Source organism: Protomyctophum bolini, assembly GCF_963924005.1.
Source record: "Protomyctophum bolini genome assembly, chromosome: 21".
NCBI classification, from domain to species: Eukaryota; Metazoa; Chordata; class Actinopteri; order Myctophiformes; family Myctophidae; genus Protomyctophum; species Protomyctophum bolini.
In genome coordinates this window covers 9020407-9035255 of record NC_137882.1, presented here as the reverse complement: position 1 = coordinate 9035255, position 14849 = coordinate 9020407, and the positions used below count along the sequence as shown (strand labels likewise).

At 42.1% G+C, this 14849-nt stretch overlaps 2 protein-coding genes across 3 annotated transcripts; one reads left to right on the top strand and one right to left on the bottom strand.

Annotated features, from left to right (window-relative positions):
- Window positions 1-170: 170 nt before the first annotated feature.
- On the bottom strand, window positions 171-5438 carry naa50 (N-alpha-acetyltransferase 50, NatE catalytic subunit). Of its 2 annotated transcripts, none has more exons than XM_080794152.1 (5): window positions 5274-5438; window positions 3153-3289; window positions 2293-2412; window positions 1914-1980; window positions 171-1765 (listed from the first exon to the last, which is right to left on the bottom strand). In XM_080794152.1, the coding sequence occupies exons 1-5, from the start codon at window positions 5279-5281 to the stop codon at window positions 1588-1590; spliced, it is 510 nt and encodes a 169-aa protein (XP_080650278.1). In that variant the 5' UTR covers window positions 5282-5438; the 3' UTR covers window positions 171-1587. The 2 variants fall into 2 exon arrangements, with proteins under 2 accessions (XP_080650278.1, XP_080650279.1); XM_080794153.1 differs by having other exon boundaries at window positions 3153-3286.
- Window positions 5439-6050: 612 nt separating this feature from the next.
- Window positions 6051-14555, top strand: atp6v1ab (ATPase H+ transporting V1 subunit Ab). Its single transcript, XM_080794151.1, has 15 exons — window positions 6051-6210; window positions 9198-9299; window positions 9566-9694; window positions 10349-10563; window positions 10674-10811; window positions 10910-11061; window positions 11197-11359; window positions 11452-11560; window positions 11952-12074; window positions 12253-12367; window positions 12457-12520; window positions 12801-13004; window positions 13150-13244; window positions 13382-13553; window positions 13859-14555. Exons 2-15 carry the CDS (start codon window positions 9218-9220, stop codon window positions 13949-13951), a joined length of 1854 nt encoding a protein of 617 aa, XP_080650277.1. The 5' UTR covers window positions 6051-6210; window positions 9198-9217; the 3' UTR covers window positions 13952-14555.
- Window positions 14556-14849: the final 294 nt, after the last annotated feature.

Genomic DNA, 14849 nt, shown 5'->3' with positions numbered 1-14849 from the left:
TGTTGAAAATGAGCCAATCGGTGTGCATAAGGGGAGACCCCAGTGGATTTGCACTGTATACCACCGCTGCACATACACTATCTGTATTAAGAAATATAAATCTATCATTGCATTATTGTAAACAATCCTTGTATTGTTTGGATGAGTAGTCCCCAAATAATGCAAATTAATGCAAATATTATTTCCTTTATTTAGAGGTTAAAAAGTCTTACAATATAGAGCTCCAGAAAAGATAAAATTCTTCAAAGAAAAAAACATGCTTATACTACAGTGGAGAGGACACAACTCTCCCAGCATGCAGAGGGTCAGAGTTTCCCCTGGGCAGTATGGTGACTATGGTCTGCCAAAGAAGCCGTACTAAGCAGATATCCAGACTACAGAGAGCAACCTCCACCACCAATTCATAGGAATAGGTCATAACAGAGGTAGACTGACAACCACTCCAGAAAGTGATCAACCATGAAGCGCCTGGATGTTCCGCCAAACATAAGGTGCCAGATTAAAGACACCATACATCCAGAGACAGTCTAGTAGTCTACTACACCATCTCAAGCATTGGAGAAAAGAAAAAAAAGCACTGATGTAGAAGAACATTGTATTGCAATTGTTGACCGTTACTGCAATTCAAAAACAGTCTAGCCACGTGAGACTACTCTGTTCCTAATACTGGTATACATTCCAAAACAGTTATTGTATGTTTTGTTGAATTCTCTCCCTTACTCTCTTGAGTTGAGTGAATATTTATATACTTTCTGCTGTAAATCCAGGGGAAACTCTGAGCCATTAACCACCTCAATGTAAAAAAAGAAAAGAAAAAAAAGATTGAGAATTAATTTTAACAGGCTGAAAAACAAAATCATTCAGAAAACATGAGTGATGACCATCTCTTCCCACCACCTCTAAATCGTTCCTTTCCTCAAGTCCATTCAGAGGCAGCACATTTCTGCTCTCCTCCTCTTACTAGCAGAGCTGCGGACGTGACATTTCAACAAGGCTTGATCCACTGTCAAACTCTTCCCACAGGTCCCTGGTTCAGGTGGTGAGGATCTCTGAGTGATCCAAATGTCACTGACAACTTGGAACGATTGCGCCAAGCTTATCCGTCAGGGCTTTGTTTGGCAAAGGTGGTCTCTCAAAGATTTTCCAACTTCAAATCAACTTTCCAACCATCTTTCGCCTGAACGGTATGACATTGCCCCTTCATTTTAGAACCGTATTAAAACAACTGAAATATGAACAGTATGAATTGCAAGCACCAAACCCCTTGCACCAAGCCTTAAACAGACAGTTGGCAGCAGGAACACTGCATTGAACTTGGTCTACAGGAACACTTTTTTTGGCTTTTGAACATAGTCATTTCCAAATATATAAATGCAAAAAGAAAAAAAAGTGGGCAGGGGAAATAAAACAAGACTCAAAATTAAGGGGACCCTTTGTAAAATAAACAGCATTTTTGTACTTTAAATTTATTTTCTCTTTTTAAAGTCCTTTGAAGAAAATGTTTTATGTGTCGACCCTGGGGCATCTGTCACAGTTCTGTGTCTGTGGAGGTGGGCACAGTCATGCCCTTTTCAAAAGCCATGCCATCTACTCTGTCTTCTGCAGCTCTCCAGCAGGGGGTGGACACAGGCTGCGCAGACTTTTCTGAAGCACATGGGCATCTGCAGGCTCTATCCTCTTGTAGTAATTCTTCTTTGTTTCAATGATCTCAAAGCCAAACTTCTGGTAAAAGTCAATGGCTGACTCGTTGCTGATCTGCACGTGACTGCAGGGGAGGGAGACAGGATTCAGGGTTAGTGACAGCAAAATGAGGTGTCAAAAATAACGTATTAATCAATTTTGTTGGGTGAATTTGTGTTTATTTGAAACCCAACACGGTCAGTCATTACATCATTGAAAGTACTACCACTCACAGGTAAATGTTGTCAAAGGTGCCATCCTTCTCACAGATGTTTAGCACGTGATTAAGCATCTTTGTACCTAAAATGAGAGTACAGTAGAGTTTTTAAAACAAAAAACCAACGTGAAGTCCACTGTGAAGTACTGCTGATGAGTGGTTCTCAAAGTGGGGTCCGGGGACACCCAGGGGTCCTTGGGGGGGGGGGGGGGGGGGGGTTTAATCACTTTAACCCTATAAATCAGTTATTTGAATATAGCCGATCTGCAAGCTCACAAATTCACAATGTCTTGTTATTTTTTTTAATATATTGCTTTTTTTAAATATATATATATATGTGGGGGTCCTTGACATGCAGAACCTCTGGTATAGACTATAGATAGTGAATACTGTACCTATTCCTAGTCTACGGTAGGGTGCTAGGCAGCCGAGTGTCATGATGTACAGTCTCTTCTGGTTCTGGGAGTGATCCACTCTGCAGCAGACAGCGCCCACAGCAATGTCATTGAAGTATGCTGAAGTACAAAAAAAGGAAGAAGGTGAAGCATAAGTGTATTAAGTATAGATTGGTGAGTGCAACCGTTTGCTTTTTATGTGCAACTAGGCAAGTTCTAAATTATTTTAAGCTTAGATGTTGTGAAGGAAGGGAAATTATTTTAAATGTTTTCTTAAGTTCAGAACTTCAGACATCCATCTTCAACCGCTTGCTTTCCTTCAACTGCGCCTTGGTCTGCCCCGGGGTCTCCTCCCAGTGGGACGTGCGTCGAGGACCTCCCTAGGGAGGCGCCCGAGAGGCATCCTAACCCTGATGCCCGAACCACCTCAGCTGGCTCCTTTCCAGGTGAGTCGAGTCTCTCTCGTGTGACTGAACTTCTCACCCTATCTCTAAGGGCCAGCCACCCGTCGAAGAAAACTCATTTCGGCCGCTTGTATTCGCAACCTTCAGACATGGCCCACACATTATCTTCTTGGGCATGGGTTCTCAAAGATGGGTTTGGGGACCCCAGGGGTCCTTTAGGGGGTCCCAGGGGGACCCCAGCTAAATGATGTAATTGATAGTTGGAAACCAAATGGACCCTTACATGTCTACAAGACATGTACATGTCTTACGCTCTTAGGTGATCTTATTTGTACATAAGACCAGGCTGATGGAAATTCCTACTTTGTGTGTAGAAAAACCTAAAATGGAATAAATACTTTTTTGGTGATCTGGAGGATGTCAGCTTATCTAATATGTATCTGATATGTATCTCACCTAGCTTGGCAAGCTCCCCCACTTCCAGAACATCTTTGTAGAACTTATCATTGTAGCTGACGGGGAAGATGACCTGGTTCAGGCGTTTTAGCTGCTTAATGTTGTGGGGCGTAACGTCCCCCAGCTCGATCCGGCTACTGGAACAAGAGAAGAATGGTCACAAAGATTGGCAAAGTTGGCAACTTAGTTACACAAACTAACCCTAAACCTAAAACATGACATGACATGACTAAAACATACATGAATACACCACTCAATGTATAACATCGAAAATGAAACAAAATAGATTTTGCACATATACGGCTGCTTCAAAAGTATAGTGTATGTGCGTGGCGTGATCCTCATCATACCCGGAAGTTATGCCAGAATGCCTACTGAGTGGCAAAAAACTACTTTCTGGCCTTGCCCATACATCCAAACAGAAAAGTGGTATCTGATTGCATTAGACGACATTAAACTCACTTTGCCACTCACTTTATGCACGCGCATACCTTCGCATTTGCAAGAGAATATGAATGGATAGTTTTTTTCCCTCTAAAAAATATTATTTGGATCTACTTGAACCAACTTCAGCCAGTCCAGGTGCACAGACAGACCTTATGCCAGCCAAGCCTGACAAGGCATGCATTTGCCAGAATTCCAGACAAAGAACACCTGCACCTACAACACAGCCCACGTACACCATAACATGAATATGACATGGACTGATGGGCCCACGTATATTTTCTTATTGAAACACTAATAATACATGCTTATACATTTCATGAAACTTTACATGGATTTAAGTTGTGTCCATTGGCGAGAAGCCTAAAGACCTAAATAGTTCATAGTATTTATAGGGTAACTGCAACTGCAATATCTCTGTGCCGCCGCCAACAGCTGTCGGTCACGTGTGGTGTGATGTTCACCAGGGGTGGTCTCTTCGGAGCAGCAATGACAGCAAAGAGCCATCATTTTCATTTTTCAATCATAGACAATTGACAATCATATGACACGAACTGAAATTTTAAGTAAAGTCAAATGTTTCACAGCAGTAATCCAATTTAATGCAATTATATGATGACTACAAATTACGACTATGTCAGTCTTTGACAGTTACTTTTGATGACAGTAGTAATGTTCTGGGGCAACAGTAGTTAATTACCAGACCTGACCAACATGAAACCTGGCAAGATTGACCAGTGACCTGGCTAGCAATCGTCCAGATAACTGACTGCCTGCCAGGCAGCTAACCCAAATGTTAGCGTATCTGTATGTACTCTGTTGCCAATAGCTTGGCTAAAGTATGTTGACTGTCTAGCTCAGCCTCAGTTAGCCGCGCAGATGACCGGCGGTAGTTAGCTAATAGCTTAGCTTCCTCGTTAACAGCACGACGGTCATTATCTACTGTTAAGTAGCGACCTGACTTAAACCTGCCCTAGCAGCCAGCCACGGTGCTGTCGTTTGCACATTTTATCCAACAATAAATAATGAAAAGAGCTTAGCTTGCCGACTGCACAAGAAAGACACCAAGGAGAAGTATGTGATGTCACAAACAAGGAAGTATTATAGCCTGTACTCGCGCGAACCCTTTTTTAAAGGGTCAAAATATATATTGAAAACACTCAAACACACTTTTTTTTTGTCCGGTAAAATAATCAATTCACCGGGAGCGGGGTCAATGGTGTAGACTAGTGAAAATAGCCAATGCACAGGCTGTTTTTTGTTTTATTATTTCACAAAAAAAGATAGTTAAACCTTTATTATTCTTCTCGATGAATTGGGACCACAAGCACGGTGGTACAGATTTAAACAAAATAATGCAAAGAGGTTAGCTCTGGTCCATAGCTCCTCCAATGCCTTTTATAATGTAAATGGATATTTGATAATTAGCATGCTTTTAGTTTTTGGACAGTCAGTCAGCGGTTTTCTGTTTTTTTTTTTAAATAACCAAAGCAGCCCGGTACACTTCCGCTATTATAACGCGTAGTTGTGACGTCACTGACTATACCATGGTGTGTTTAGGTTTATTCCAAGCTATCAGCTAGCCTCGTAGCCTCCTCCCCCCGCTAGAAAATGAGACATGGAAAAAACTTTACTCGTGCTACCTCTCCAGCCGTGCCTCTAAATGCGTGTACTCACCCTTTCATTGTGACCCTCTATTATTCCTTCGTTTCGATGTGTTTGAAGATGAGATCCGTTTATGTCCGAAGGATTTTTTTTGGAAGACTTGTTGGGGTCGGGGTTACCTCCCGTTTTACCCTCCACATGTAGGTACTACTTGCGATCGATGCTAACGGTTAGCCACACGACTGTCAACCCTGACCTGCGCATGCGCAACTTGGGGTGCATGCATTCTGTCACTACTTTCACTTTTTGTGGGATTTTTCAACCATTTGTGGAGAAAGGAGGAAAAAAATGCTAAATGTGAACGATCTAAACTAGAAGACACTCGTATTATTGCATATAGGGAGGGAGGAAATTAAGAAATTAAAAGGAAAGAAAGAAACCCCATTCCCCAGAGATAAATAACATAAACACACTTTTGGCAAGATCCATTATTGTTTTCAAACGTTTCATATCTATCTGTTATGACATGGATTCAAATGAAGAAAAAAAAAACACAAAAAAAATTAATGAAACCACCCACCCCCCTACCCCCATTTTGGATCTAACGTCAGTGCAAAGATGATCATCTGACTAAAAGATGAGAGGCTATAGCCCGGGCGTTCAGATTCTTAGGTAAGGGTAACCGGAGAAGTTTGGAAAAGACACGGTGTATATGTACATTATTCCACTAGTAAATACCTCAACACGAATGAGAAAATAAAAAGTTAATATGTTTGAACCTGTCCTGGACTCAAACAGTCACACGGAGAGGACATGCTCATGTCTTCCATACAATCTTTGCGGCAGGAGCCAGAATGGCAGCAGTTGCAGCGGTTGGTGCAGCAGCAGAAGTCAAGTGAATGAAGTCAGCTGACCATCCACTGTCACGCATCGCATCTCTCCTCTCACTCATTTCTCTCGACGAGGCGGCAGCGCCAACACACCACTTAACCACAGTCATTTTCACAAGGTAATGACGTTCATATCAACCACTGTGTTTTTTTTTATTGTGCCATGTTGTTTGAGTAGATATGATAATAATGGCGTCGGTTGATCGTGATTTTAATACATCCAAATGCGCCAAAATGGCAGAGCCAGCGATATGTTCTGCAAGGCCAAGGCCATATGTTTGTTTAGTATGTATGCCTGTCATATGTATGTATATAAGTAGCCTAATGCTATATCACATACTGTAAAATGATGATTTATAAATAAGTCAGGTATAACGTTGTAATTGTGCAGAGCCAGTATGTGTTGTGAGCTGTAAACGCTGTGTCACTAGAACAAAATGTATTTTGTTTTACTTAACCTAACGTTTTGCATTTTACGGTCATGATTACGCATTTGACACGTGTATCTAATATTAATATACCATGGCACTGCCATTCTCTTTATAACGTTTGTGCTTTATATCTGCATTTGACTCAGTCAGTGACATAATGTTATCGTTTTAGTGTCATGTGATCAGCCAGGTTGTGGTTCAGAGGTTATTTAACAATTAACATCAGCATGTCAGGAATGGATGATGATGTTGCTGCTGTCCCATCTCACTTATATGCAACATGTTTGTGTAACGTTCTCGCGTGGGCTCTGATCACTGCACCAGTGCACCTCAATGTCTGCTTCAGTGCGGTGCAGTCTGTCATTTATAAAATGTCAATAGATTTGCAAAGGCCTAACAATTCTCAATTATATCCGGTCTCTTACGGTCTTACTTACTTACTGCCCTTTATGCAAGCTGGCATGTAGGGCAGCAATTAAAGGGTCTGTTCTGGGCCATCTGGTCTCTAGGAAAGGAAACAATAAGCACCTTTCATTTCTATACTCCTTGTTGATCAAATTGTAAATTGCAACGGAGACAAAATAGTATTCGTGCTATACAAAAGGGCAAGATGAGTAAGCCCCATTTTTTTTCTCCAAAAAATAGTTATGGGGGTTTTTTTTACACACACACACACACACACACACACACACACACACACACACACACACACACACACACACACACACACACACACACATGCTCCTTGGACTTCCCAGTTTGAGTCCACTACATCTTTCCACTTCCTCAATCGGGTTCGTTGCAGTCAGCCAGTCATGTGCCAGTATCATGTGATGAAGTCTTATAATGTCTATAGGTTCTCACCATGAACCTCATTTAGATGGAAAATAGTATCAGGCAAAATGATTGTGCCAAGAGTTATGATCTAAGAAAGTTTATAACAACGTTTGTGCCTGTAAAAAGAATGGCGCTTATGTAATAATAAGCCATAGAGTAACGCTGTGTAGTTAACACAACAAATACAAAACACTACACTGAGTATGTATGAAGAAGATAAAGGGGGGGGAAAACGGCAGCAGTGAATGAGACCGCCTTTCTATTTTTTATTATTTCTTTCCCCTTGTGAAATCGAGAAAAAGCATAATGAATGACAAAGTAAGGCAACCCAATTTAAGCTACCCAAGGTCCATGTTTTTTATTGATCATTGTTGTTGCACTACAACTATGACGATCATCACGCATGCAGCTTTTAGATGTCTTTTAAAACAAAGAACCCTTGTAGTTCCAGCCTAGGAGAGACCTATTGATGGAGCTTCTTTATTCCTGCACAGATGGTTCAAGCTAGCGTAAAGGGGAGTAGTGGGAAGGAAGGACAAGGGCACAAGACTAGTGCAGTGCACACATGCTGTGTGTGTTTCTCAGTACAGAGACAATGAGTGCAACATTTGTATTCAATGCGTCTCTATAGCTACAGTAAGCATCATAGGATGAAAGTGGTTTTTGATGCTGTCGCAGCAGTGCAGCACCTGCCGTCAGTTGCCTGTAAGTCAGCCAGGCTTGAATTCTGTCACGACTCACGACTAGCAACAGAATAGACTTCAGCAACTGCTGAATGCACAGCTTGTGTGGGTATGATAGTGTAAATGATTGGATCAGTGTGAGAGGGTAAATGTGTAAGAACAAAAGAGCATTACATTATTTAAAATGTATTGTATATGCTGTGTACTACATGCTGTGTATGTGAAGGAGAAAGATGAGGCATCCAATCCATCAGCATAGTGTACCCTCAGTGCTGCTAGTGTGGGATTCCCTTCTAATGTTAGCATGCTGCGTCACACTGACTACTACAAGCCCTGGAGGACTGGACACGTAGCCGAAGCAGGCACGAGGAGTGGTGGTGCTGTATTAGTGTCCTACTTTTGACTCCCTAATGCTGAGATCGGATGTTGAAGTGACAATTCATGATTTTAGCTAACCTCCTCAATATCACTATGTGGGCAAAAGATAAGACGCATACAGACTGTTAAAGTGATTGTGATATCCATGAATGCAATTCATTAAATGTTTTGATTTAGTTAGCCTTGAAAACCAGATTAATCTGTCAGTGCGGGAAAGAAATGGCCTTGATATTGTCTGGCCATGCCAACTATGATTTAGTTTAGCGTGGATGATGATAAAACGTAAAGACAAGTCTGCAGTAAATTACAGTATTGGCCTTGTAGCAATAGTAATATTAGTTTAATAATAAAATGTAGAAGAAAATATTGATTAATTGGTTGCATTTACAATTTAGGCATTTAGCCATCGCTCTTAATCCAGAGCTATTTACAGTATGCAAGTAATCTAGCAATAGTAATCTAGGATCATATTTAGATGTATATTTAGAAAAGCCTGTTACAAAAATAATGATACACTTTTATAGTTTTCTGAAGACTGGTATTGAAACATTGCCCATGATACCCAGCCCTAAATTGGGTATCAGTTTAAAGTTTAGACATGGAGATAAATACAATTGTTGCACTCATTGCACAGATTAAAAGGACATGAAATTAAAACGCCAATAAATAAGTAAAGGAATGGCAACCAAATCTCTTTATTTGAACTCCAGTAACATTATGTATTCCTCTATTTCATAATGCTTCTATTACGACATATTTTTGTTCTTCTATTCCCAGTCAAAGATTAGCCAGTTAAGATGGACATGTCCAAGCTGCCCAAGATCCGAGATGAGGAGAGAGAGAGCGAGTTTGGATACGTCCATGGAGTGTCCGGACCAGGTTAACACTAGTTCCATTAATTCTTTGTCCATCTTTTAATCGTTTCACAACAGATTTCAGATAACAATGTGTGGAACTGATGGAGATTACACTGGTCTGCTTTTTTTGTTTATAATTATTAAGTACATAATACATGGTGGGAAATATATTGCAACAATAATATGAATAAGGGAAAATTGGTCATTGTTCTTTGAGGAAAATTAACTTTCAGTTCACCATTGCAGTAAGTAGGCTCATTGGCTGGTTGTTTGTCCTGTTTTCTCTAGTGGTCACAGCCACGGCCATGGCGGGAGCAGCCATGTACGAGCTGGTTCGTGTGGGCCACTGTGAGCTGGTAGGAGAGATCATCAGGCTGGAGGGAGACATGGCCACCATCCAGGTCTACGAGGAGACATGTATCTTTTTGTCTGGCAGTATTGTTATGACACTTGCAGCCTTCTGTTCTTTGAAAAAAGGGAAACGACATGCACATCCCCAAACAAAGCTTTGGCATGTGCCGAGAAAAAAGTAGAGAAAAATAAAAACGCTTGCACACTGAAGGCTCCAATGCGACTGATGCTTTACAGTTGTTATTGTGGCGTTTCAAGCTCAAAGCTCTTCCTTCCATTTATTTGTTTTTCTCAGCCTTCTGTCCTTTGCCTTCATATTGGCTCTGGCTCATGGCGGTGACTGTTTTACAGCAGCAGTTAAGGCTCTGGAAATTTGATTGTCTCATTAATTATCCACCAAAAGTGAAAAATCACACCCGTGTGAAGTGAGGGGCACTAATATATTCTAACTCATGTTGATTAGGGGATGTAAAACAAACATTACATTCTCTTTATTGTTAATGGCATTTAATGTTTGTGTTGGGGACAACATGACGTAAACTTTGGCGTTTTTAAAACAAACATTGAACTAAATACAAACATTAAACCTGTATATAGGAGGGCCCTCAAAAATATGCAACTATTAGAACATTTATCGAGATTGCATAGGCATAGCAGATCACGTTAGCTATTTGGGATATAATTATTCTGCAGGTTGTGTTTTCCTAAGCTGTGCTGCAGCTGGTGTAAGTGTGGGAGACCCTGTGCTGCGTACAGGGAAGCCTCTCTCCGTGGAGTTGGGCCCCGGATGCATGGGTTCCATCTTTGATGGTATCCAGCGGCCCCTGAAGGATATCAATGACATGACACAAAGCATCTACATCCCACGCGGTGTGAATATAGGAGCCCTCAATCGAGATATTCAATGGGAGTTTACTCCCGGCAAGAGCATGCGGGTATGGTTGTATTCTATGCAGAAATAACATTTGGTTTCCATTCAGATATTGAATCTGGCTTGTACAATGACTTTGTGACCTTCTGTGCTTTCCTTCTTTCCTACTATCAGGTTGGCAGTCACATCACAGGAGGAGACATCTATGGGGTGGTGTTTGAGAACTCTCTCATCAAGCACAAGATCATGCTACCACCAAGAAACAGAGGCACTGTGACTTACGTGGCTCCCCCTGGAAACTACAACGTCAATGTGAGTTCCTATGACATACCACTACTTTCTCTTTTGTGTTAATGCTGCTGGTATATTATGTGTCTGTGCTCATTCTTGTGCGTGTGCATGTGTGTCAGGATGTGGTGATGGAGCTGGAGTTCGAAGGCGTGAAAGAAAAGTTTACCATGATACAGGTGTGGCCTGTCAGACAGATTCGTCCTGTAACAGAGAAACTGCCTGCCAATCACCCACTGCTGACAGGACAGAGGGTACTGGATGCCCTCTTCCCGTAAGTTTGTCCTCTTCCAATTTGTCCCTTCACAGAGCGATACCACTGTGTCTCATACGCTTGCGGTAGCTCGGCTCCGAATCAATGCAATATATCTCATTTGAAATATTTCCCCCTACTTCTGTGTCTGTGAAGGTGTGTTCAGGGAGGCACCACAGCCATCCCAGGAGCTTTTGGCTGTGGCAAAACCGTCATCTCCCAGTCCCTGTCCAAGTACTCCAACAGTGACGTCATTGTCTATGTGGGCTGCGGGGAACGTGGTAATGAGATGTCAGAAGTACTGCGAGACTTTCCTGAGGTGTGTGGTTGTAGTCACCTCATGACCTTTTTACATAGCAGTTGCTTTCCTATTGTTGTTCAGAGTGATTGACAGCATGTCTGACCCATCAGCTGACAATGGAGGTGGACGGCAAGACTGAGAGCATCATGAAAAGAACGGTGCTTGTGGCCAATACTTCCAATATGCCTGTGGCTGCCAGAGAAGCTTCCATCTATACAGGTATATCTGTCAAGCTAACAAGACACCAGCTGACCCTACTTGATCCAGGGTTATCCATTTTGATTGCCTACTTAGTTTAGAAAATGCTCTTGATTTAATCATAGTACTAAAAAATACTCTAGCTAATCGCAGAACTCAAAGCAGTGAAAGCACCAAGTTTTCGAGGGCCCCCTTGAAAACAAGATGCTGCATCTCAAGGGGCGTATCCTCTAGTGAAATGTCAAAATATATAAAACCAATCAATCAACGAACAATAAAGCAACAAAGTAATAGGGGAAACGATGACCTGCCACGTTTAGAATATAATCAATGACAACCACACTTACCACAGATTGAATGCATTGTGAGATCCCTCGGATGGATTGTGTGCTAACGGAGCATGTCTTGTCAGGGATCACGTTGTCCGAGTACTTCAGAGACATGGGGTACCATGTGAGCATGATGGCTGACTCTACGTCTCGTTGGGCTGAGGCTCTCAGGGAGATATCTGGCCGTCTGGCTGAGATGCCTGCAGGTAAGTGTGGACAATAATGGACAATACAGTATTGGGGTCTTGGGGATAAGAAAGACATCCCTCAAACCTACGAGGGATGTATTTTATCTCAAAATAACATAAGAGCACAAATGTCAGTCAAGCTAATTTGTGGCTTGTTGAATGAGAATTATATTTAATAATAACATTTTGCCAATAGACAGTGGCTATCCTGCCTACCTGGGAGCCCGTCTGGCTTCTTTCTACGAGCGTGCTGGAAGAGTGAAGTGTCTAGGTAACCCTGAGAGAGAGGGCAGTGTCAGCATCGTTGGAGCGTGAGTATCTCTTTACCACTAGGGGGAGTCAATGCTCTTATTTCTGGACAGTGACAAAAATGGTAAAGTGATGTTTGGTTTCTCTTCAGTGTGTCACCTCCTGGTGGAGATTTCTCTGACCCTGTGACTTCGGCCACTCTGGGTATTGTGCAGGTAAATAATATTCCAATTACATATTCGACACTTTTACGAACACACAAAGACTACTGGGAATAAATTATGGCTGCAATCTGGTAATACAATGTTAGGTCATTCTTTAGGAAGCAATGTTATGACCTTTTTATTAACCACATTTCCTTAATTTGAGGTGTAATCAAGTTCTTATTGTGCTCAAATGTTCAGATGAATTCTTTAACGTCCAACAAGAATTCAGTGTCGTACAAAGGCATCCTATGTTTAATGTTATCTTATCTCACGTGTCTTCAATTTACAGGTGTTCTGGGGTCTTGATAAGAAGCTGGCTCAAAGGAAGCACTTCCCCTCCGTCAACTGGTTGATCAGCTACAGCAAATACACACGTGCTCTGGATGAGTACTACGACAAGCACTTCCCTGAGTTTGTGCCTCTCCGTACCAAGTCTAAGGAGATTCTGCAGGAAGAGGAGGACCTGGCTGAGATTGTACAGTTGGTTGGAAAGGTGAGTGAAAGGAGAAGCGGTTAATAGACAGAAAATATATTATAATAATTATTTGTATAGCACCTTTTAAGAACAAGAGTCAGAAAGTGCTTGAGACGAATCCACAGCACAAGATGAGTTTGATGACAGTTTGATATTCTTACAGGCTTCACTGGCAGAATCAGATAAGATTACTCTGGAGGTTGCCAAGCTGATCAAAGACGACTTCCTGCAGCAGAACGGTTACACACCATACGACAGGTAATGTCACGCACAATCACTTACCGGTATACCCACTGGCCAAATCACTTCACTCATCTACCTATGGAATTGCTTTAATGTGCCACTGACTTGAATTATTCCCCCCCCTCTCCCTTATTTCTTTTGCATCTCTTCAGGTTCTGTCCATTCTATAAGACAGTGGGTATTCTGTCTAACATGATAGCCTTTTATGACATGGCACGGCATGCAGTGGAGGCCACAGCGCAGAGTGACAATAGGATAACCTGGGCCATGATCAAAGAGCACATGGGAGATGTTCTCTACAGGATTAGCACCATGAAGTTCAAGGTGTGTGCGTGTGTGTGTGTGTGTGTGTGTGTGTGTCATATGAGAAACCATTGCAAACTGCAGAGGAGGAAGTCCTCCTGGGTCACGATGGACAGTGTGTCACAGTGGCGTCAACTCCGTGGGTTCAGAGGCGCAAATGAACCCACTGGCATTTTGGCAAAATGGGGGTGGGGGGCGTGGCGTGGCGTGGCTGCATGAACCCACTGCCGTTATAAGAACCTTCCGCCACTGGTGTGTCACACAAAGACATTTCACCCAGGTTTGCAATGCACATTAACATAACTTGTTTCTCCTTGTTTCTACAGGACCCTGTCAAGGACGGCGAAGTGAAGATCAAGGCAGATTATGCCCAGCTGCTGGAGGACATGCAGAACTCCTTCCGCACACTTGAGGAATAGGCTTTCTTTCACCCCTCGCCCTTCCACTGTCATCTCAGACCCCTCCAATGCAGGACCACATTCCGCCACTTTGTGTTCCCTATACCAGTGCTCTGCCAATCTCTGTGTGTGTGTGTGTATCATTGTATTATCATGTGGAGGAAAAAAGAGAAAGATGTACTGTATTCATTATGTTGCCTCACACAGGTCTACTCTGGATCCTCTGCATGCTTGTGTGTGTGTGTGTGTGTGTGTGTGCGCGTGCATGTGAGAGAGAGAGAGAGAGATCACATTACCCTGCCATGTCCTGCTCCGTTTACATGATTTTTGTCTGTAGCTGTGTAGGTCTTCTCGGAGACTTAATTTGATGTTATCGTTGTTCAAAGACCATCTGTACAGAAGAGTATTGGGGACGGATTTAATAAGATTCAGTCATTATTTATTGCCAGCATTTTGACATGAATGCTTTTGTTCTTTGTCCTTTTCATGTTTAGTTTTTATGGTTCTGTTTCGAGCTGTGCTGTATTGTGTACTTGCTGTGTGAATGTGTAAAGAGTCGGGCTCTGGCCCTCGATTGTCCACAAATGATGCGACTCCCAAAGAATAAACCGGGTGGGAAAATCTGTATAGCCTCATTGTTTTCATGTTGTAGTGTTTTCACTCATCTTGCTCAACTGGTCTCTCTGCTGCATGTCACTGTGGAATGTTCAGTTGCCCTTCCTGGATGCTGCTACAGTATGTTGATAGAGAATTATCCTTAGAAGGCAAACTTTTGATATATTATTTAATGCATTTAGCAAATCAAAGTAGTATGGTCCCTATAGATATGATATAGTATGTCAAGTAGCCTACTCTACACACACGATCACAACTAATTTCAAGCAGTACAATGTGAATCCTCAAATTATCATTAGATTTT

What these genes read in the sequence shown, in the direction of transcription:
- naa50 (XM_080794152.1), bottom strand. An exon ending in GGGGGAGCTTGCCAAGCTAG is followed by an intron (nt 2,413 to 3,152) that starts GTGAGATACATA and finishes TTTGTACTTCAG; the next exon opens with CATACTTCAATGACATTGCT. An exon ending in ACCTTTGACAACATTTACCT is followed by an intron (nt 1,766 to 1,913) that starts GTGAGTGGTAGT and finishes CCTCCCCTGCAG; the next exon opens with TCACGTGCAGATCAGCAACG.
- atp6v1ab (XM_080794151.1), top strand. Translation starts at nt 9,218, where the DNA reads ATGGACATGTCCAAGCTGCCCAAGATCCGAGATGAGGAGAGAGAGAGC. An exon ending in TCTGGCTGAGATGCCTGCAG is followed by an intron (nt 12,075 to 12,252) that starts GTAAGTGTGGAC and finishes TTTTGCCAATAG; the next exon opens with ACAGTGGCTATCCTGCCTAC. An exon ending in TTGTACAGTTGGTTGGAAAG is followed by an intron (nt 13,005 to 13,149) that starts GTGAGTGAAAGG and finishes ATATTCTTACAG; the next exon opens with GCTTCACTGGCAGAATCAGA.